The sequence below is a fragment of the Artibeus jamaicensis genome, unplaced genomic scaffold (genome assembly GCF_021234435.1).
Source record: "Artibeus jamaicensis isolate MK-2021 breed Jamaican fruit bat unplaced genomic scaffold, CSHL_Jam_final scaffold_1019, whole genome shotgun sequence".
NCBI lineage: Eukaryota > Metazoa > Chordata > Mammalia > Chiroptera > Phyllostomidae > Artibeus > Artibeus jamaicensis.
Genome location: NW_026522025.1, coordinates 29,766,934 through 29,790,573, shown reverse-complemented (window position 1 = coordinate 29,790,573; position 23,640 = coordinate 29,766,934). Strand labels below are relative to the sequence as shown.

At 35.4% G+C, this 23,640-nt stretch overlaps 1 protein-coding gene across 3 annotated transcripts in view; it reads right to left on the bottom strand.

Moving 5' to 3' along the window:
* Window positions 1–23,640, bottom strand: part of PRKACB (protein kinase cAMP-activated catalytic subunit beta) — a 107,678-nt gene that overhangs the window by 10,052 nt on the left and 73,986 nt on the right. For 2 of the 3 annotated variants that reach the window (XM_037163952.2, XM_037163950.2), the window contains exons 4-8: window positions 19,127–19,225; window positions 18,021–18,103; window positions 14,514–14,640; window positions 13,354–13,449; window positions 10,636–10,758 (exon numbers count right to left, since the gene is read on the bottom strand). In XM_037163952.2, the coding sequence (XP_037019847.1) occupies window positions 10,636–10,758; window positions 13,354–13,449; window positions 14,514–14,640; window positions 18,021–18,103; window positions 19,127–19,225 (528 nt within the window). The remainder of the gene's footprint in view (window positions 1–10,635; window positions 10,759–13,353; window positions 13,450–14,513; window positions 14,641–18,020; window positions 18,104–19,126; window positions 19,226–23,640) is intronic. The other variant, XM_037163951.2, reaches the window with a different exon arrangement.

The following is a 23,640-nucleotide window of genomic DNA, read 5'->3' as shown; positions in this document are numbered from 1 at the left end:
GTGTAGCTCAGTGGATTGAGCCTAGGGTTAGAACCAAAGGGTCGCCAGTTTGACTCCCAGTTAGGACACACATCTGGGCTGTGGGCCAGGTTCCCACTGCGGGCATGTGCGAGGCAAACACACACTGATGTTTCTCTCCCTCTCTTTCTCCCTCCCTTCCCTTTCTCTAAAAATAAATAAATAAAATCTTTTAAAAATAAATAAAAAATAAAATCAACTGGGAGAGTAGAGGATAAAAATGCAGATTCCTGGAACTTAGTTTAGATTATGGGGCTCTGGGCCCAAACATCGGAGTTTCTATCTCCAAGTGACTCACATGAAAGCTTGAAGAGCACTGTTTGCAACTCTATTTACTTCTTTAGGAAGAAAATTTGTTTTTCTGCTAGTGATGGATAAAAAATGTAATGCAAATAATAAACTAAAATGATCACCAGAGGGAAACTAAAAAGTGTTTGTGGCAAGTCACCAAAGACTATTTGAAGGTTAAATAACTAGTATATGACCAGGATTTGGGTGTCAACTCATATAAATTAGCACCAAAAGCTTCATTTTTGAAAAGCCTGTATTATCACAGACTATAAGAGGTTTTTGTTTCCAAAGGACACAATGTCTTATTAGAAGTTAGGCACTGTGTTGAACAGTTTATATTCACTGGCTCATAACATCAAAAACATAACACTGAGGTAAGTACTATTATTACTCCCATTTTAAAGGTGATTACAAGTAATCTGCCCAATACTACAGAGCTAACCATTGGTAAACCTGTAATTTCATACCAGGTACTTTGAGTCCAGCATGTACACTTTTAATTAGTTTATACTACTTCCATGTTTTAATAACCTGATGATGACTATTGTCAGGTACTTCATAAGAAGCTGAAATTTTCATCTTAAAAATATTTGCTATACATTTCTTCATTCATCCTAGTTGGAATAAAAACTAGAGCATATGGGGTGTTCACTGTCTACTTGAAAAGTAACACCATTTATCTATAGATAGTGGTTATATTCTTTAAGTTCCAAAGAAATAACTTATTTGAAGTAGACCTCTTTTGGTTTAGAATAGTTCTCACGAACTGCTCAATGCAATGTGTTATTCTCTCCTTCGTGGTGTTTGGAATGATGGACAGACACAAACTACATATAAACTATCTTCTGAATATCTTCTGAATACAGGTCATGTGCACTGCAATGCATGAAGAATATACACACCGAAATGAAGTTGTTCTTTTGGAATGCAGATAAAGTGATGGGGGTGAATTAGTTAACGTGTGTGTATCTGTCTAATCTTCAGAACAATGACTCTCAGATGGGGCGTGGTCGTGGGGGGAGGTGATGGTAGACAGCAGACTCGTTTAGGGACCTTTTCAAATTGTAGACACAACCTCCTCACCGCCACATCACACCCTCTCCTTCCCCAGTGACTCAGACAGGGGCCCACTCTCACAGTAACCCATGTTAAGGAGGGTGATCTGTCGTGGGGTTAAAGGAGACTGAGGGAGAAATAATGCGAACCATTGTGAAAGACCTTTTCCCATGATTGTTCTGAAATGTAATCAGAAACTCAGTTTCTCTGTTGACCGAACTTTCTGCAGAACCGTGCTGATTCGTCAAATTGAAATTAGGAAGAAAAAAACCCCAAAACAAAAAGCAAAACAGAAAATAGCTTACAATTATGTTTTAATTGCAAGACCTTTATTTTTAGAGTAGGGTGGGACAAAAGTAGGTTTACAGTTTGTATGGAAAATATAATAATAAATAATACTACAAGGATAAACTGGTTTCTGTACTCGCAACTGTAAACCTACCTTGGCCACACCCTGTATATTAATCTGGGAACACCAAAGATTTTTTATAAGGAAAAGAATGACTGACTTTTCCCTCAAAACTGTATCAAAGATGGTATTATTTCTATCACCAGTTATCAATTATAACTTCTGCAGAAAGTGATATCAGAATCTTAGAATATTGAAGCTAGAGGGAGGTTAGTTTAATTTAGTCTAAACCTTCATTTTAAAGATAAGGAACCTGAAATCCAGTGAAACTACTAACTCAGTCAGTTTCACTGTTGGGAAAACAACTTAAATCTGATGCTTTTATTTTTCTGCCCATTCATGCTAGGACAAATAATATGGAGGCAGCTGTAAAAGAGCCAGATACAGAGAAGAGACTGTCTAGACCCATTTGACCACCAAATCTAAGAGATAAGACTATTGGAAACTGGAATTATTTAACATGAAAGAGGTGCTTGTGCAATACACACTTTCTAGAGTGTTTATTTGATCCTTTTTCCTTAATATTTCTTATTTTCGGTTCCCCCCCCCCCGCCAGCCTTTAGTTACCAAGTTACTTCTGAGTCTCCTCGTGGTATATTCTTTAGAATAAATCTATTTCTCCAGTGAGATATAGATAAGCAAAACACATGGTGTGTACCAAAATTATCTGTGATCATTTAGAAAAATACAGATGTCTGTAATACACACAAGACCAAACGAATCATTATCCCTGACTGTGGGCATCGTTCGTTATGAAAGCTTCTTGAAGCAGACAGACCACACTGATTTGCTGTATTTAGCATGGGCACGGCATATTTTGTGAGCTCAAGGAACACTTAATGAATGCAGATATTCAAATCTGACAAATCCTGAATGAGCATCTTCAGTGTGCCAGGCACTGATGTGCTTTGTATATAGTGGTACACAAAATAAGACAAAGATTCCTGTCTTCACAGGGTGTATGTTCTAGTGAGGATGACAGATGATAACTTAGTGATGAGAGCGATGCTGTAACAATTGTCCTGCTTGCACTCCTCAGAAAACCTTGCATTGTAAGGTCATTGTTTTATACTCTGAAGAGAATGGAGAACCACTTCAAGGTACTCAAGGAGTAGCAGGATCTGATTTATCATTTTAAAGACCTACTCTAGTGATTCAGGAGACAGCAGTACCAGGGGAGGGGGTAAGAAGTGGCTGAATTCTGCGTATCTTCTCAAGACAGAGCCCAAGTGGTTTCCTGTGTACCAGTAAGGACTCCAGGGTGCTTGGCCTGAGTAACTGAAGCGATGGGGTTGTCATCAGCTAAAATGGGAAGAAAGCTGGTGGGAGGAGTGCCTTTGCTAGGGAAAACAAAAATCTGCCAGTCTTAGGTCGGATGTGAGATATTTATTAGGCATCAAAGTGGAAAGCTTAGGTAAGAAGCGGAATGCCGGAGTCTGTACCTCATGAGTCAGGTATGAGCTGAGTAAATGAATTTAGAAATTGTCAGCCGGCATTAAAAGTCATGAAACTTGATGAGACCACCAGAAAAGAAGTGCAGAGAAAGAAGAGAAGAGGGCCAAGCCAAGGGGATTGAAGAAGTATGATCAGTAATGCAAGAATAAAACTACGTTTGTGAAGAACCAAGTGAAGGAATAACAAGTGAACTGCTATGCTTGATGCTATTTCTTGCTTTGCAACAAAGTTCCTTTAGTCTTTGGGTAATTTTGAGTGTTGATTGACCTACATATAGGATGCGTGAGTTAAGGAAATAAAACTGAACACTTTTGTCATCTTGAAAATTCTACCAAGCTATTTCTTTAAGTTTGTGTAGAAAGAAGACCTGGCCTCCAATCACAGCTCCAGCTACACACGTGCTCTGTGCTTTAGAGAAAAAAGCCTTTGCCCTCTGAGTCTCAGTGAATGCATCTATGAGATGAAACATACCTGCCATGTTTCATCTGGCAGGTGTGAAAAGAAACTAGACAACTTTCATGAAACCTCTTTGCATCATGCCTAATATCTTGCAGGCACCAATTCAATACACTTTTCATTTTTTTCAGCCTTTCCATCAGAGCAACACGTAATGATCGGAAGCTGAATTTTTCAATCAGAGGGAATGTGGAAGACGGCAATATCTACCACTGTGTTTCCCCAGCCCAAGGGCGGTTTGTGCTGGAAGAGGCAGCTGGAGAGGGCTGGAAGATTCTCCTTCCTTCTCGTCTCACGCTTCACCTGGCACTACTGTAGAGAAAAGCACTTTCTTCTCTGTGTGTGTTCTTAAAGTTTGATTCAGTGAGGGAGAAAATGGATACTATGACCCTGCTTTGTAAGGGCGACATGGTAAATATGACTGATGGCTTAAATAGCCGTCAAATTACATTATATAACATGTTAAACCAACTACAAAACTCTGAATCGAGCCAACTTAACAAAATATTTGTTCTGTTTTCAGCACGTGTTTTAAAGTCTTGTACATTTTGGCCTTAGTAATGACTACTATTTCCTAAAAATTTAAGAGGAAGTTATCTCCAAAGGCCAATCAGTTCATGTTGTTTATTGTATCTACACTGAGTAATTTAAATTCACTAACCAGTAGTCTGAATTTATTTTTTTCTTTTAGATATAAGACCAAAGTCAAATTTTGCCTTTATTTTTTTATGCTAAAAGGATAACATTTTATTTGATTCTTCTAGAATAAAATAAGACCAAAATCAAATTTGTCTATATGCAGCTTAATTACAGAAATTACACAGCTGACCTCTGACTGAAGAAGGGAAAGTTTTTACTGCTGCTCTTCAGCAGTTGGTGGGGTGTGGTGGGGGGGGAGACTGTTTAGCTGGTACACTATCTCATGCATCAGGATAAACTTGACTGGGCAACATAACTCCAAAGAGTTTGCATACAGCTGACAAACAATCTGTTAATGTCTGTCCACAAGTATGTTGGAATAAAATTAAATAATCTCTCATAAATTTAAGTATAGTTCTTAGAAATCTATAACCCCAGTAAAAAATTTATCTAGCACATACAATAGTTATTTTTTCAAAAGACATAACAACTCTTCATACACTAGGCTTTCTATAAATACGGTGCCAAGCTCCACACTGCTTCGTAGGACCTGGGGAAATTTAGTCAACCTGGATCCTATCTACGAACAAAGATCTAGGACAATTAAAAAATACTCGTCAATACTGGTACCACAACCGTGGACTCTCCGAGGTGTTTTCTTACCTGTGCGGACAGCGTGGTAGATGTGGCAAAGCTGGATGGTTGCGGAGGGCTACTACCCACCCCACCCAAACAAGCTGCAAGCATTTGCCCAAAGGACCAGTGGAATAAAGCGCTATCTCGAAGCAGGTATTAAGAAGAATTTTAGATGATCACAGAAAGGCGTTAAAAATAATGGCCCTGGGTTTTATGCAAGTAGAACAAAGGGCTTTTACATTTTATGAAAATGACTCGTGAGTAGTCTGAGTCTGTTTAACTATAGCCATACTCAAATAGAAAATGGCATTTTAATTTCCCCAAAAGCATTAACAATGGCATCATAGAAAAAGTTCAGTGGTATATCCACATACACATATGTTGTTTAGGAAACAGAACTTGTGCAAGCCTGCGAGTGCTATGAAAGGTCTGCTTGCAAGTTTTGCCCTTGGCAGGTACCTGGGAATTGGAATGGTAACAGTTCTCACACTGATACAAAACTTTAAGTGATATGAGTGCCCCACTGTCCCTAGGCTGTTTGTACACATGGTTCACCCTGGACATCTGCTTTTGTCTGAGGGTCTGCCTTTTTGGTGTGTGCTAGCAGAGGGTGCACGTGTTATTCCAACAAAACCTTGGGCACCGCGTCTCTAGTGAGCGTCCGTGGTCGACAACACTTCACCAGTGTTGTCACAGTCTGTTCCTGGGGACATTAAACGTATCCCTCGTGACTCCGCTGGAAGAGAACTCATTTCTCTTTTTACTTCAGAGTTTTTTTTAAATAATTTTTTAATTTTCAATTATAGGTCATGTACAATATATTAGTTTCAGATGTTCAAGCTGATTAGACGTTTACAGGACTTACAAAGCCATCACCTCGAGAAACCTAGTACCCGTCTGATACCACACACAAGTTATGACAATGTTACTGACTGCCTTCCCTATGCTGTACTTTACATCCCCATGACCATTCTGTCACAACCACTGTGTATTTTTTAAAAAAGATTTTCCTTATTTTTAGAGAGAGAGGAAGGGAGAAAAAAAGAGAGGAAGAGAAACATCAGCCGGTTGCCTCCCACAAGCCCCAACGGGAGACCTGACCCTTCGGTTCACAGACCGGGACTCCACCCACGGAGCCACACCAGCCAGGGCCCAACTTCCAAGTCTTCACCCCTTTGCCATTTCACCCACTGCCCAACCCCTCTCCCTTCTGGCAACCTTCAAAATGTTCTTTGTATCTATGAGTCTGTTTCTGTTCTGCTTATTCATTTATCTTCTTTTTTAGATCCCACATGCATGTGAAATCATGTGGCATATGTCTTTCTCTGTCTGACTTATTTTATTCAGCACAATACCCTCTGGGTCCATTCATGTTGTCGCAGATGGCCAGATTTCATTCTTTTTAATGCTGAGTCATATTCCCCTGTATATACGCCCCATTTCTTTGTCCACTCATCTACTGATGGTCACTTAGGGAGCTTCCACATCTCAGCTATTGTAAATAATGTGCAATGCACCTATATTAATAGATGTATAAGCCTTTTTTGGTTTGGTGTTTTGGGTTTCTTTGGATAAATACCCAGAAGTGGATTTGCTGGGTATTTTGTCTCTTGTTATAGCCTTTGTTTTAAAGTCTATTTTGTATGAGTATTGCTGCCCCAGCTTTTTGTTAGTTTGTTCATTTCAGTTTTCATAAAATGTCTTTTTCCATCTCTTTATTTTTCAGTTGGCATGTGTCCTTCCATCTGAAGGGAATCTCTTGCTGACAGCATATCTAAGGGTCTTGTTTTGTTATCCGTTAAGCCTCTATGTGCCTTTTGATTGGAGCTGTTAATCTATTTGCATTTAAGGTAATTACTGACAGATATGTATATATATTGCCATTTTATTATTCATGTTATTCATCATTTTTTTCTTCTTCTTAAAGAAGACCTTTAACATTGGGAGAGGACTCTTGAAAGCCTGTGCCAGGTTTCATGTGAACTCAGCCCCCTGTGCCTTTTCCCTTTGCTGACTTTGCTTGGTACCTTTCCTTGTAAGGAACCTTACAATACAGGCTTATTACAATGTATTGAACAGGCTTACATTGTTCATTACAATGTAAGCTATCCATTCCTTGGTTATCACTGTATGTTGAATTCCCCCAGTGCACTTAGTGTATCTCCTGGCCTGGGAGTGGTGTCAGAGACCCTGTGCGCCCAAGGAATAGCCACGTGGCTGCTAATCAGTTACCTTCCATGTGAATGTGAATTTCCTTTCAAGAAAAAATTAACCAAAACTTTTTGATCATCCTGTATACTCATATGTTTAAAACTTTGTATTTTGTGTACTGTTTCCTTGTATATTTCTGATGCTCATTAAAAGTGGAGTAATATTTACTTTATATACAAGGAAGCTAACAATTTTTATAAATTACATAAGTCAAGGGCTCTAAAGTTGTGACTTCCACAACAGCTGTTACTTGACTGCCTTATTCGTAAGTATCATTTTTGAGCACAATATCGACTTTCATATTTCCAAGAGCAATTCAGCCAGATAGAATTGCTGTGGAAAGCAAACTGATTCTTGTCACAAAGCACATGGCACTGAGGCATGAAATTTAAAGACTGCAGAAACTCAGCACAGTCATTGTCAAGATGAGGCATGGTTAATTTGGGAATTATAAAACTTTTCTATTAACTGCATTTTTAAACCTGAACCTTAATATTGCATGAATAATTTGACATTTAAATACCTCCTCCTTTGTTTTTTAAAGGCAAAATATGTGGAGGAGAGAATCTAACAAGCTGATTGATCATTTTTCTGTGTATTTAAAAATACCATTTTGAGCTATAATATTGTAATAGAGAAAGTAATTAACAATCTAATGTTCAAATATATGTATTTTAGTGAATTAATCACTTCATTAAATACATTTTATTTGAACTTGGATAAGTCACTGATACCTATAATCTTTAACAACATGGTTTCAGAATAGAAGATATAATCAACATAAAATGTTGCTGCATAAAATATATATGCTTTAAAAATTAGAAAATATTCTAAATGAAAAGAATATTTTACATGATATATTACATCACTAAGATCATTTAAAAATTTAAATGCAAATAGGATTCATAAATAAAAAGCCATAATGGAATTTTTAATAACTCAATTTAAAAATATTAAAAAGTAGTTAGTCTCCAATTTGGATTTTAGCTACTAAGCAGAGGGAAAACATTTTTGTAATGTGGAGAGAGAGATGTTCAAGTATGGATTTGAGTGCTGAAACAATTGGTTTTATTGGGAAATGGTGAATATGATTTTACATTTATATAATATAGAACCTAGAGCTCATGTAATGGCGATATTCTGACTTCATGAGTTCTACTTTAACTGAGGAAAGGAACAAGGAATGTACGCACTTCTACAGATATAACTGTATACGTAATATGAGGAAAGGCATCTGGCACCTTTAATTAAAAGCAAAACACCCTATAATATTTCAAAATAAATTAAAAAATAAAATACTGTGATGATATATTGCTACTCTTATAAGGTGACCAATTTTAACCTGTTAAGATTTTAGAATATATGCTGATTTAAATTTTAAGATAATATAGGATCTTAAATGTTAACGTCTGATATGAAATTAAAACATATTCATGAACAGCTGAAAAATTTTATGCAATAAAGAATGATTGGCAAACTGAGGCCAATCCATAGATGAATATATATTCATTTTCACTAAAGTAATTTTTCAAAGTAATGAAATTTATTTGTGACATCATCCTTGTCAGATAATTTGATTCCTTTTATGAATTTAAGCATAAATAAAATAAAAATTCAGAAACTTTGTAACTACCAAGATTAAATTATTTAAAATTATTACTATTCCTGCATTCTTAGTCTTTGTATTGGTAAAATATACTTCTTCCAATCAGTGATTTTAAGTATATTTTAGTTCTCTCATTATTCTCTCTTGAGAATTTACAGTCACTTCTCAAATTCTTAAAAAATAAATCACTTCCTTGTCTAATATTTTTTGGTGTTTTCTTTTGTTCCTCTCAAAGGTTCTTTTACTGTTACTTCAATATTCTGCTTAGTGAAAATAATTTCAAACATAAGAAACCTGAGGCCTAGAGGGCTACAAAAGTAACAAGGATAGCGCTGATACTTTAAAGTACGTCATTCTGCCTTTCTGTAAATTTTTCAATGGCTAGCTTTAGTTTACTAATCTGTAATAGGTTTATTTTTTATAAAACTTTTCTCATAAAATACACTGAAAGGTAATGGGAACCCTCTGACCCCAGCAGACTGTGCGTGCTCTGTGAGTCACAGGGCCTGCAGCGTGAAGACCTGGGGTCTGCGGACAGACTCATTGCAGTCTTATTCTTACAGCCAAGCTATGCAGTATCAACGATTTAAATTTGGGTTCTGGTAAAAAAGATAAACTACTAGATTATTGGCTTTTAGGTTATCTTCTTAACGTTGTAACTGTAAATTTTAAGTTCATTGGTCCTGATGATCTGCTTTCATGCTAAACATAGTGTGTAAACCTGGCTGCGATACCAAGAAATAGAGACTTTTTCCATCTCCTCCAAGTTCTTTATGTTTATTAGGCTAATTTCTGCCTTCCAAGGTCACAAAATGCAAAAAAGTCAAATTCATAACATCTCAAGGTAATGCCATGTCAAAATTATCGCTCTGTTTCCTCATCATATTCTAAATGGGGCTATATAATGTAAACAAAGCCGAACAAAACAAAACAAAACAAAAGAGAAACCCGCAAAGAAACAGAATATACTGCATGTAAGAACAGCAAAAAGGGAAACAAAAAGAAAACTTTTCCATAAACTTTACCTTAAATATAGAAGGCACCCTCCTGGGATTTCTACAAAGCCTCCTCTTCCCTTGCCATGTGGCAGGAAGAAACAGTCCATCTCTATTAAAAGTGACTGTGGTGTTTTTTTAAAAGACCTGAGGTCTGAGCCAAGGCGAAGAGCGAATGATTAACTCTAAACAAATACTTTTGGAAACAAAACTAGGGATTATAAATGTAAAAGAAAGAAGGTTTATGGAGTAATTACAAAATGTACAATACTGTGGCACAGTATTTACTTGACACATGGTCAAGAAAAACTAATGTTATTTCCCTATTTGCTAAAGGTCAATGGCAATTATTACAATAAACAGGAATAATTATTTACATAATTTCTATGAATTTCTGTCTTAAAAATATTTTATATTTACTTTCAACTTTGTGGTGTCTGGCATATTTCAAACAGTAAGTCTCTCCTGAAAAAAGCAAGAGCACATTAAAAAAAAAAGCCCCTAAAACATCTCTCCAATGAGACATCTACATGAAATGACTAACAATTTTTATTTATTTGAAGCAATACTATGGGTTATAATGCTGTCTTTTACAAGTAATAAAAATACTAAAAATGGAAAATGTTTTATTTTATTATTTTGCTAATTTGTTTATAAAACTTTTTTTTCTAAAGAAACTTTGATAATTTAACATTTATGCTGTTCTCTTTAGTGATTGTCAGTTACAAGGGCAGCAACTCTGGATATTTCCATATGTTTCCGAATTTAGGATAATATAATATCAAATGGCTTCAATACACAAAGCTTAAAATTCCTTTATAGAAATAATGAATAATAGAGGAATAATAAAACGTATTACTTACCTTTCCTGAAACAATCTTTTCATAAATCTGAATTGGCTGGTCTGCAAAGAATGGGGGGTAGCCAGCTGCCATTTCATAGATTAACACTCCCAACGCCCACCAATCCACTGCCTTATTGTAGCCCTACGAGAAACCACACCCAACATCAATTAGTAATTCCCTCAGCAGAGAGTGAAGTCACGAATGACTTCAAAAGGACCTTCAAGCCTAGGGATTTTTTTAAATTTTATTTTTAAATGCTTCTTTATTAAAAAATATTTTATTTATTCATTTTTAGAGAGAAGAGAAGGAAGGGAGAAAGAGGTGGTGAGAAACACTGATGTGAAAGAGAAATATTGATCATCTCTTGCATGCGCTCTGACTAGGGATCAAACCCACAATCCAGGCATGTGCCCTGACTGGGAATTGAACTAGTGATGTTTTGCTTTAAGGACTACAGCCGACCAATCGAACCATACCAGTTAGGGCAAGCATAGCAATCTTTTTAAAAAGCAGTTAGAGCCATTCAGGACAGAATGAAACAATGACCTGATACGAAATGTACCGGGTTAGGTTTAAATTAAATAAGGGGAGACTTTCCCAATATTGAAATTGAATATTAGAAAATATTATTAAATCTCCTTCAGAAAGTCATTAAGAATATTATGAACAATAAAATATTCCTTATTTATTTTATTTACTTTATTTTTGTTGTTCATTTATAGTTGTCCTTATCCCCCTCATTACTATCCCCTGCTCTATCCATCCCCCACAATCCACATTCAATCTCCCTCCACCCCTATTGTCTTTGTCCATGGGTCCTTTATACATGTTCTTTGACTTGACCCTTAAATTGGGATAATTTAGTTGTTGCTCAACAATAGTGGGATGGACCAAATTACCTCTTAAAGCCAGCCCATCTTAGGTTTATGTTGTTATGAACCAGGTTTTCTGGAGAATGCTTAGGAATGTCAAAACTTTTAAAATAAAATAGTAGACACTGAACTTCACAATAAATAGTGCAGCTGACTTCAAAATATGCCTTACTGTTGGATTATACTATGATGAATACACTAAAGATAATCCCGTGTACTTCACAGGATCTTATGAAAGCTAAATGCTTAATTTGGAACTTTAAAAATGTAAATATTTAAGTGTATTCTACTGTAGCTATCTACTGCTCTGCTTCTCATTTCTAGAAGGTATACAGAAAAGATAATTCACGGGGTTTGGGGAGGGCGGAATCACATGAAAGGAAGTGCCGTGTGTGGAAAGTGAGTAAGAGAGCTCGCCGGAGCAGCACACTCACTAAAAGGGCCTGGGACCCAGAAGGATGATCTAAGGTTCTTTCTAATTGGGTAGTTTATTCAAATTCAGATGTAGAAAAATATTAATATGTTTACATGAAGTTTGTTATCAACTATGATCAGTGTCATTTGGCACAAGTGATTATTAAAAAACAATAAAAAATAACTCCATCACGGAGAGGAATGAGCTGAGTTCCTGCCAGATCTTTGGTCAAAGGTGTCCTACCTTTGCCACTCCCCACATTTCAATCTTTTCTTAAAGTTTTAGCTTTACAAATTATTTCGCTTTTAAATTATTAGCTAAAATATGACACTACAATATAGAGATTTTCTTTTCCTTTTTGTCCTGCTCCTGCATTTTTTTAAAGGGAAAGGCTAGTATAATAGCAATAGCACTTTGTTTTGCTAATGGAAATGGGCATCGATTTTGCTCAGCTCTTTTAATTTAACTCACTAATGCTGTCATTCATTATACAACATTTTTATTATAATGAAAGCATGTAATGTTGAACCAGATCCTTTTACTCAACTTTGGTTTCTATGTTTTAGATTGTATGCTAATGTTCACAACAAGTGTGCCAGATTCTTTTGATACACTAAGTATACAGAATGAAAACAAATCAATAAGAAAACCTAACTTACAATAAATAAATGGGTAAAGGACATGACATAACAATTCATACACATACAAAGAAATACTACATGGCTATAAATATTTAAAAAATCTAATGAAGGTATTAGACATAATATCATTTATTGCCTATTAAATTTGTAATGATTTAAAAAACAAGAATACCCAGTGCTGGAGAGAGTAGGGTAGAATAGGCACTCTTGTGTATTGCTGGTAGGAGTACAAAATGTTACTGTCTTTTTGGAAAGCACTTTGGCAACATATATGGAAACCCTTAAGAATGTCCATATTCTTTGAATAATTTCACTTCTAAGAATTTGTCCTAAAAAAAGAAAACTTGAAATGAAGAAAAAGCTTATGCACAAAGATGCATAAGCTATTTATCACAGCTATTTATAAGAGAAAAAAGTCAAAAAAGGAAACAACTAGAATATTCAACAATAGAAGAATGGTGAATAGTTATATTTGCGAATAAGCTGTTAAATGATGTTTGCATGCTTCATATCATTTCAATGAAAAAAGTGGAATAAAAAATTGTACATTCACTATATCTCAACTATGATAACATACATATAAAAGATATTAGTGTTTTTTTAAAAAGACTGTGAGATTATAGGGTTTTCATTGTTTCCTTATATTTCATGTATTTTCCAAATTCTGTGCAGTGAACATCTATTACTTTTACAAAATATATACATTTCGTAAGTCTTGGCATTTATTCTGTCACCATGTAACGTGTTGAGTCCACACTGACACATGCCTTATATTTCTACTTCTTACATAACGACAGCGTGAACATACCTTGCTGAGGATTATTTCCGGAGCCAAATATTCTGGAGTACCGCATAATGTCCAAGTCCTGCCTTTAACTCTTTTGGCAAACCCAAAGTCTGTGACCTATAAAGAAAAATTGGGAATGTTATTATTTCACAAGAAAAGCATTTACTGTATTGAAGTTGAACATTTAAAATCAAGGGTAAAATGAAAACTAGGAAGAAACAAATTAATTCAAATGGAATTGAGGCTAATCCCTGAGGGTGACTGTTGAGTGAATGTAGCTGAAACAACCCATGCTAAATAGCCTTTCCCTGACTCACACAAAGAAGCAAATGAACCACAGAAGTGGTCTTCATAAAAATGAAGCAGCACTAGAAGTATCCCTTAAATCCAATATGTGCTCTGCCATTAATTATATTATCAGAAGGGCAAAAGCACCGTTGGGAAGTCTGGTAACTGTCCAAAGGGACCCTCCACTCTATTAACAGCAGAAGTGGGACGAAAACCCTGCCTCCAACCCACTATTGGTAGGCGGGGGCCCTTTGGCAGCTGTGTTGTAATGTTAAAAAGCTTGGACTCCAGAGACAGATTGTCTGGGTTCAATTCTTTTTTCCCTTTTATTTATTTTTCTTGTTGTTCAATTACAGTTGTCCCAATTTTCCCCCGTTGCTCTCCCTTGCCCCACCCACCCCCTGCTCCCACAGTCAATCCCCACCCTGTTGTCCGTGGCCATGGGTCCTTTATACATGTTCCTTAACTATGACCTGACTCTGCCTGTGTGACCCTGCTGTGCCTTAGTTTCATCTGCCTTCAAAAGAGAATAGCAACAGTATTTACCCTTCATGACATTATCAGGATTAAAAAAGGTGATACATATAGAAGCACCTGGAATTCGTGTGGCACTAAATGAGCACTCGCAAACTCAGCTATTATAAATTCTTTATGCAAGAGCCTGTGGTCAATTCACAAGTACAGATTACAGGACACACAAACAATGTCTATCCTACATGGGATTGCTTGTTCTTTGCAATAGCAGTGGACCTGTAAGCTCTGTTTAAGCTATTAGAGATAAGTAATTTTCTCCTCCAAGAAGAAAAATTCTAATATTGTTAGCTGTCAAATACATGTGACTTTTTACCTAGTACTTTCTCAAATACATTCCATACAGTATGTTCAGTGCATACCTGGATATAACCTTGGTGGTCAATTAGGAGATTCTCGGGTTTCAGATCTCTGTAGATGAGGTCTAGTGAATGGAGGTACTCGAACGTTAGCACTATCTGAGCTGCATAGAACCGTGCGTGGGGTTCGCTACAAAGAGACAAAACATTGGATTTCAGTAAAATGGGTTAACACATAGTAATCAGTAGGTTATACAAAAAAGTTAGTATGGGGTTGAAGTATTTTGGGAGTAAAAAACATTTTCTCTTTTAAACATTATGTGACAGATCTTGCTAGTTGCCTAACATTTTAAATCTCTAAATTATCTTCAGATAATGCTTTGATAGACTCAGTGCCAGCATACATTGGAGAAAAATATAACTGTCAAAATGTCATCATATTTTAAATTATTATTGGCCATAGTGGAAGGTACTGATGTCTTTATAACTGTCTGACCTTGAGGATGACTGAAAAGCAAATGTGCAGATTAGGCCATTGCTACTGTTGATAGACTCCATTTACATTTGTCATAAATTTCAAGTGCTTAAAGAATTTTACTACATAGAAAAGATCTTTAACTGCAATAGTTAAAAAGATCTTTAACTTTAATCTGTGGATTAATGCCATTTACCTAGGCTGTTCCTATTACAAAAATGATATATGCTCATTATAGAAAAAAATTCATAAAATAGTAATGAAGAATAAGACATTCTTAATCCCATCCAGAAGCCATAGATGCAATCCCAGTGTCTGAATTCCCAAACATTCTACTGTGCATGTTTACAGACATACAAGCACAGGAATAAACTGTATTTGTATAAATGTGCAGTTCTTACAAGTACAGATTAGGTCAGTGTGACCATGATGCCACACTCTGAGAATTATTTCAAGGATGTACTGACACGTTAGTTTTGAGTTTATATTTCATCTTCCAGGGCACACACTGAATTCTGCTAATCTGCCTGACAAACTGCAATGACTTTCAGATTTGCGTCATCAATAAATAACCTTAACTATGAATAGGATTTCCCTCAAGATGGCGGGCATGAACTTGATCTAATGGGACCAGAAACAGAGATTCCAAAACAAGATTATCTATGCTGCTCCTTTCTCTTGCCACTGTATTTCCTAGGCCCTAGACTGATACACATCAGGTGCTCAGTAAATATTTGTTGAATAAATAAATGTGAAAAAGAAAAATACACTTGGGAGCAGTATTTTTTAATACCCTTCCATTTCAGCTCCGCCCCAACACTGTAACAACCTGCAGCCCATATCCGATGACAAGGCGGGAGGACACTGTGAAGGGGCCTGGAAGAATCGCCTCAGCCAGTCACTCCAAAATTTGAAATGTTTTGTCTGCAAATGTCTCTACTATTTTCTCTGTTAAGTATAAGATGTACTTACATCTTATAAGTGAATATATATTTATCATAAAAATGTAAGATATATTCAGCATTTTATATTTATTTCCACACTGGTGTTCAACTGGGGAAACACAGTCCATAGATCTATAATCAAACTGTTGAAAGGTGAAAAAATATTCTATAGGAAAACCTAATGTATAGTAGCTTGAAGTCTAGACAGATGCTGTGTCACGGAGAATCATAACAACTCCTCGGATTCTGATTAGAGCTCTATTCAACATAACTCGGCAGTCTGGTTGCCTCAGAATTTCTAAGATGGGAGTTAGCAACCTTTCAAGTGTATACAGGACTGGGCAAAAGCAGGTTTACAGTTGTTCACAAGGAAAGTAATACAAGAATTAGTAAATAGTAACAAGAATAAACTCCATGTTTTGCATGTTCACAACTGTAACCTACTTTTGCCCAACCCCATGTGTAGTGTGTGTGCAAGGTTAGAATAGTAGTGCCTCAGCATGAAGTGTGTCAATCAGTATGCTTTCCTCCTAGTACCAAGTCAACTATTACAGAAATAAAAGAGTGGGAGTTGCAAATAACTTAGTAATTATAGAAAATGGACAAAAAATATTTTTAAATCTTTTTTTATTGTTGTTCTATTACAGTGGTCCCAATTTTCCCCCATTGGTCTCTCCTGTCCTGCCTCCCCCCTCCACAGTCGATTCCCACCATGTCGTCCATGGCACATTTGTACTTGTTCTTTAACTAGGCTCTTCCCCTTCCCTCTCCCTCCCCCACCCCTCTGGTCTCTGTCATTCAGTTCCTTGTTTCCATGCCTCTGGTTCTGTTTTGCTCATTTATTTGTTTTGTTCATTAGGTTTCTGTCATAGGTGAGATCATATGGTATTTGTCTGGCTTATTTCACTTAGCATAATGCTCTCTTTTTTGAAGACAGACGTAGGTGTGGTTCTTTGGTGTAAAACTTTGAATTATTATAGGGCGATATGAGGATTCTGGGTCTGCTTGGACCAGGGATGGTAGGATAAAAGGACAACATGAAAGGAAAAAAACTCATTAAAGATAAACAGAAGTTACTTCCCCCTAACACAGTGCCTGAGACATAGTAGGTGCCTTGCATATATTATGTCAATAAACAAATATTGGCTTAGGCCTCAGGAAATTAAAACAGCTCTAATGCTGGCCACTACTGAAGAAAATGTCACGATAATCCAAGTCTATTATATTTTGTAAATCTACCATCATGAGTCCTGTTTGAACTCATACTTATGTGCTAATTATGCCAATATATAATGTGCTGAATGAAGTCATACCTGATCTTGGTTTCAGTTTCATTCTATTAGTATTAATGAACAATGGTAGCTTTCAAACTACCACGTGGGTAAAGATAACAATCTGTAATCTATTTTAATAACTATGTGACTTTATTAGTAAAAAATATAATGAGGTACAAACTGTTTTAAAATTACATATGTATTTTAACCTCAACATAGTAAAAACATTACAGAGAATTATATATGTGCAAAACTAACTTTCATAACCTCATCACTACAATACTATTATCACCTTTTCTCTAGATTGCTTTTTTATCTTTACCCTTACACAAACCTCTTCCTTAGAGTTGTGCAATTAATATTTGCTTAATAAATACAGTTATATTTACATTCAATTATTATTATTTTAATTTTTAAAGATTTTAAAATTTATTTATTCTTAGAGGGGAAGGGAAGGAGAGAGGAAGAGAAACATCATTGTATGGTTGCCTCTCGTGCGTCCCCTGCTGGGAACTGGCCTGCAACCCAGGCATGTGCCCTGACTGGGAATTGAACTGCGGTTGTTTGGTTCGTAGGCCTGCACTCAATTCACTGAGCTACACCAGCCAGGGCTACATTCAATTATTTTTTGCATTTCTGGAAATTCTTCAGATCATGAATTTCAAACAATACTAATGGCAGAATATTTACACTGTTATCATAGTGCTTTTATTTGATTTTTAAAACTCAGTATGTAGCCTCTTATTAATGTTTCTACATAATTCTTCATATACTAAAATATTACTAAATAAAATAATTTTTTGCATTAATAATAACTTAAAAATTTGGTTTAAAACAAACACACAGCAAGATTTTAGGAGAGTAAAGTATTAGTTACCTGAACCTTCCAATTCTTCTTAGATGTGAAAACATTTCACCCCCAGGGACATATTCCATAACCATATATAAGTTAGAATTATCCTAGAGACAAATATAAAGGATAAATACAACAAAATTATGAAACTAATTGTTTCTCAAAAATATTTTAAGATAATACCATGTTTGATTAGAAAAAGACAAATTAAAAAACCCACCTGATAGACTACTAACATTGGGCAACAGAGAATAAATAGAAAATGCTCTCACTTTTTCTTCTGGGGCTCTCATTCCCTCCTCAACCCTCTCCCCCACCCTCCATATTCTTGCTACAATTTACTCTGGAATATTTGTCATTCTTGCTCTTGCAGGGAACGTTTAACTCTTAAACAAACAGTGTGGCAATAACTTAATGTTATAGTATATGCAAAGGAATAACTAGGTTAAAGAACAATTTGAAAAAAGTTATTAAAATATTTATATTTATGTACATTAGCTCAGAGAAATTAATGATTGTTAACACTATCAGGCATTCACACGTCTTTATTTGATTTAAAGAATAAAGGAGAAAAAAGCAAAAAAAGACTAAAATGTTTCCTATGAATGAATATTGCAGAGAAATGCCAACTATAAGTCAAGGAACTAAAAAGCTGCCAACTTACAGAATAGATCTTTTGCAAGTTTAGGAGACACTTGAGGAGAGGGTCAAAGTCTGTTCTAACTCATATAAATGAAAAGACTAGAGTACAAACTACTAGGAGAAAAAAGATAGTGAGATTTTGGCAGAAAAGATTCAGGAGAAAAAGAAGGTATATAGGTGTACTTGTTTGTAGGAATGTAAGAACTGCTTTAATTAAAATATCACTATGGATTTTGATACACTGAAATATCTGATTTCATAATACCATCTCATAAATAATTATACATTGCCTTTCACCAGTTCCCCAGGGAGAACTAAAACCTTTTCTAAATTTGTACATACAATAGGATTTAATTACATAAAAATCTATATTTACTTGTCTTTTAACATTCTCCAGGTTTACATCTGGTTTAGAATCCTATTACAGCTTTATATTTTGAAAAACTGTGAGGGTGACAATATTTTATTTGAATATGAGTAAAATTTACCTTAAAAGAATACTCCAGTCGAACAAGAAAAGGAAAATTCACGGCCTGTAATATTCTTTTCTCATTCAAAGTATGCTCTATTTGCTTCAGTTTAACAACCTGTAATTGAGAGGTAAATATATTAAATTAATTTAAATAAAATTTAAAAGCTATTATAATTTTATAAGAAGAAAATTACATAAATGTTTTCCATATAATAATGAACTTAGATCAAACAAGATTCCTAGAGTCACACAAGGATGACAGTAATAACTACCAATGAGGCTTATCAGATTCAACTGAAAAAACCTTACAGAGAATTTAAAACTTGGTCTTAAGAAATTAAAGCATAATTTTCAGTAAGTAAGCAAGAGCTAAGAATTAGACTCATGATAAATTACTTAAAAATTAGTATGTTAAAATATTTAGCTCCTAATGACTTATGGCCCACTAAAGGAGCTGGCACAAATCACTGCAATAAGTAGATATTGATTTAAATCCTCAGATCAGCAAGGAAAGTAAGAACTGAGGAAAAGCCAACAACTTAAAAACAGTGGGTAAAAATGAACAATCTGTTCATTTCATAATACCTGAATAAACACAAGGACAAGTCCTAAAAATTCAATTTGTACAGTCACAAAAGAGGACACACCAAATATTGGTAAAAAATGACTATGTTTTTATAACAAATAGATCATTTAGGATCAATCAAGCTTCTACTGGATTGTCTACTCAATTACATACATAGCTGGAGAAGCAGCTTATCCTGATGTCATAAAGAACATGATTCTACCCCAAATGTGATTCTATTTCCTAATTTAAGGAAAGGTGATCTTAGGGAGATATATAAATCATTAGAAGCTGGCACTCTTTCTTGATAGAGGCTTATTGTCAATGTGGGGTAAAGACAGAATTCAAGAAACTGAACATGGGTAAGAGAGGCAATTAAAGATATCATCCGGTAATTAGTACATAAATTACAGTATAAAAATAATTGACTAAGAGTAAAAAGATTTGTGTTCTAATGGAGGTCTTCTATTCAAACAGTTTTCTGACTTTGGAAATGCAATTTCAGCTCTTAGGCTATCAGGATCAGGGTTTACTTTTTTGTATTTGTTTGTTTTATTTTATATGTAACATGAAGTGGTTAGATCAGCACGGTATGTACTCTAACTAGTTATAGAACAAATTAGTCTATACATATCACAATAAATTATATAACTTTACCCAGAGTATTAGTATTGCTTTGTGTTTACTATTTTTTAATAGACTATATATTTTTAGCAGTTTCAGGTTCACGGTAGAACTGAATGGAAGGTACAGAGATTTTCTATAAACCTCCTTCCCCCAGACATGCATAGCCTCCCCCACCACCAACATTCCCCACCAGAGTGCTACATCAGTTATAGCTAATCAACCTAGACCGACGCATCATGATCACCAGGAGTCCACAGTGGATGTTAGGGTTCACTCTCGGTATTCTACATTCTGTGGATTTGGACATATGTATAATGACATGTATTATCATTATAATATCATGCAGGGTAGGTTCACTGCCCTAAAATACCCTCCGTTCTCCACCTATTTATCCTTCCCTCCCATTACCTCCTTGCAAACATGGATCTTTTTATTGTCTCCATAGTTTTTCCTTTTCTAGAATGTCATATAGTTGGAATCATACAGTAGGTGGCATTTTCAGAGCAGCTTCTTTCACTGAGTAATATGCACTCAAGTCTCCTTCATGTCTTTTCATGGTTTGATAGTTCATTTGTTTTTAGCTCTGAATAATATTCCACTGTCTGAATGTACCACATGCATATGTGGGGCATAACAATTAAAATAGGAATGATTCCAAGATATATATGTGAACCCCCAAAGCAAATATGCATAATTTTTAAATTAACTTAATTAAAAATCTAACTAATAAAAATCTAATTTAATTTTAAATGTCTGTATCTACTACATATAAGACATAAGTGCAACAGAGATAAAGCCAAGAGAGTGTCTGCCCTCATGCTGCATAAAATCTATTTGGACATATGCTGCATGAATATGGGAAGAGCAGTACAAGACGACTGCCGTATAAGAGTTGGGTCATAAGTGTTCAGAGGGGAAAATACACAAAGGTGAGTCGGAGTGCTAGTTCCATTGGCTAGAGCTTAGGACAGTGCTGCTCATGTTTTGGTAATGAAGTATCCCTAAATGACAGAGGAAAATTAACAAGCACCCCTGGGGTTTTTTTGTCCACATTTTATTTCAAAATTTATTTAACATTTATATTCACTTGTCAATATTTCTGTTGGTTTAAATACATTTAAAAGCATTTATAAATGATTACTTATCAGCAGACTTATTTTTTCAGCCAAGCACTTGAGGAGTTATTAATAAGGAAGGCAGGTCATATATCATCACGTACTCTCCTACCTGACCCAGCATATACTTCTATGGGTCATTTCAGGCAAAGGAGTAGAGTACGGAGGACATGGAGGGGAATAGTGTGAGATAAGACTAGAGTTTGGAAGAAAACTGTGAAAGCTTTGAAAGCAGGCTGCAGAGTTCTGACTTCATTGAATAAACACCAGGAAGCTTTCTGAGTAAGTGAGATGATATGTTACAGTAAGAAGAATTTGTTAATGAAGAAGGTGAATCAGTAGAAGGTAAAAATTGATATTGTGGAAATTAATTAAGATGTTACTGTGAAAGCCCAGTTAATATTAATGATGGACAAAACAGGTAGTGGCAGAAAAGATTTAGGAATAACAAAAACATTTGGAAGGAAAAATTAATAAGGAGTATAGGAATAGAAATGAGACAAATCTAGGTCAAATTCTTGGTTCTTCTTGCTACATGTTTGGCTTTGAAAAAATAAATACAGAGGTTCTTGGTTTAAATGGGAGGTTAACATCACAAAGTTAGTGTGAAGATTCACTGATACAATAAAGTGCTTTGCAATGCTTGACACACAGTATGGAATACAAAATGGGATTTCCTTAATTTTTGTACTGATTTTCTTCTCCTAACCCCATATACCCTAAGATAGGAGAAGCCAAAAAAGAGTTCATTAAAAAGAGCTGTAACTTTATTAACAGGAAAGAAGATTATGGAGTATTATTTCATTACTTTGTTTTAGCAAATTAAAGTAAATAAACTTGGAAAATTCAGAATATAGTCTTTGTCTTAATTCTAAATAGACCTACAACATTGCTATAGAGCAGCAATTTTCAATGTTTTTCATCTCATGGTATACATAAACTAATTGCTAAAATTCTGCAGTACACCGAAGTAATATTGTTTGTTGATCTGACAAAAAATAAGCATAATTTTATTCATTTATACTGGATGGCCATTGTTGTGTTGACTGTTGTCATTTTTTCATTTGACAATCTAAGGGAAAAGAGGTCAGTGGCCCTGACTGAGTGGTCAGATATTGCACGCTTCAAACATCCTTGCGGCAGGCATACCAGTTGAAAATCGTTGCCATAGAGAAATGACTTCAAATGGCAGCTGTTCTTCTGGGAAGTACTCTTTCATCATGATTTATTCCAAAGGCAGCCTTCTCAGTAACTTACTTATTAACAAGCCACTATCTTACCAAAAAAGAATTTTAAAAGTCTCCCTTATATATTTTCAAGTATAAAAGTACTTTTTGTAAATATTTTAATATTTTATGACTACAACACTGTTAATTCCTTAAAAAAGATAACAAAATATTTTAGGCTATACAGATAATACATTTTAAAGACAGTTTTAATCAAAAGTATAAATTTGAAGCATTTTGTTGTTGTTGTACTGCCACCATAAATATACAAACCACTTATCCTCTCTGAGACTCAATTGCCTCTAAAAAGTTAGGGCAAGAACTAGTTGCTCTCTAAAAGCTCTGAGCCCAGCCCGTACAAATTAGAGTGCAGAGCTCCAGGGAGAGTTGAAGCTTGGGTCAGAGTACACAGGGAGACTGTACAGAACACAAAAATGAGAAGGAATAAGCCAGATATTGGGATTAGCAACCTTTAACGAGTAGACAGAAGGGAAAACATAAAAGTAAACAGAAAAAGGCACATAAAAAAGGAGAGTCCGAGCAGGCAGGAGTGTAATTAGAAGAGCACAGGGACCCAGAAGTCCAAGCATGAGACAGTTTCACGGGAAAGGTCACCACCGTCATAAACTCTAGAAAAGTCCCACAAGACTAGCAAAAAGAGTCCACTGGACTTGGTGATTGAGCCACTGGATTGATGACCTTTGGCAGACACATTTTAGTGGAGTAGCAAGATGTTGAAGATAAAAAAGGAGGCACTAAATTATTGTGCATTAAATAATTAATGTGAGTTAGTGTATAGAGTGACTAAACTATTTTTTCAAGAAGCATGGTTAGAAAAGTTACTATGTGAAAGAGGGCAGTGGAGAAATTAAATAGGGTGTATTTAATTTTAGAGACCTAAAAAGCCATTACTCCTTTCATGTTAGAGGTTAGTTTTGATTTTTGTTTTAAAGCAGAGATTGGGCCCTGGATGGTGTGGCTCAGTGGACTGAGCACT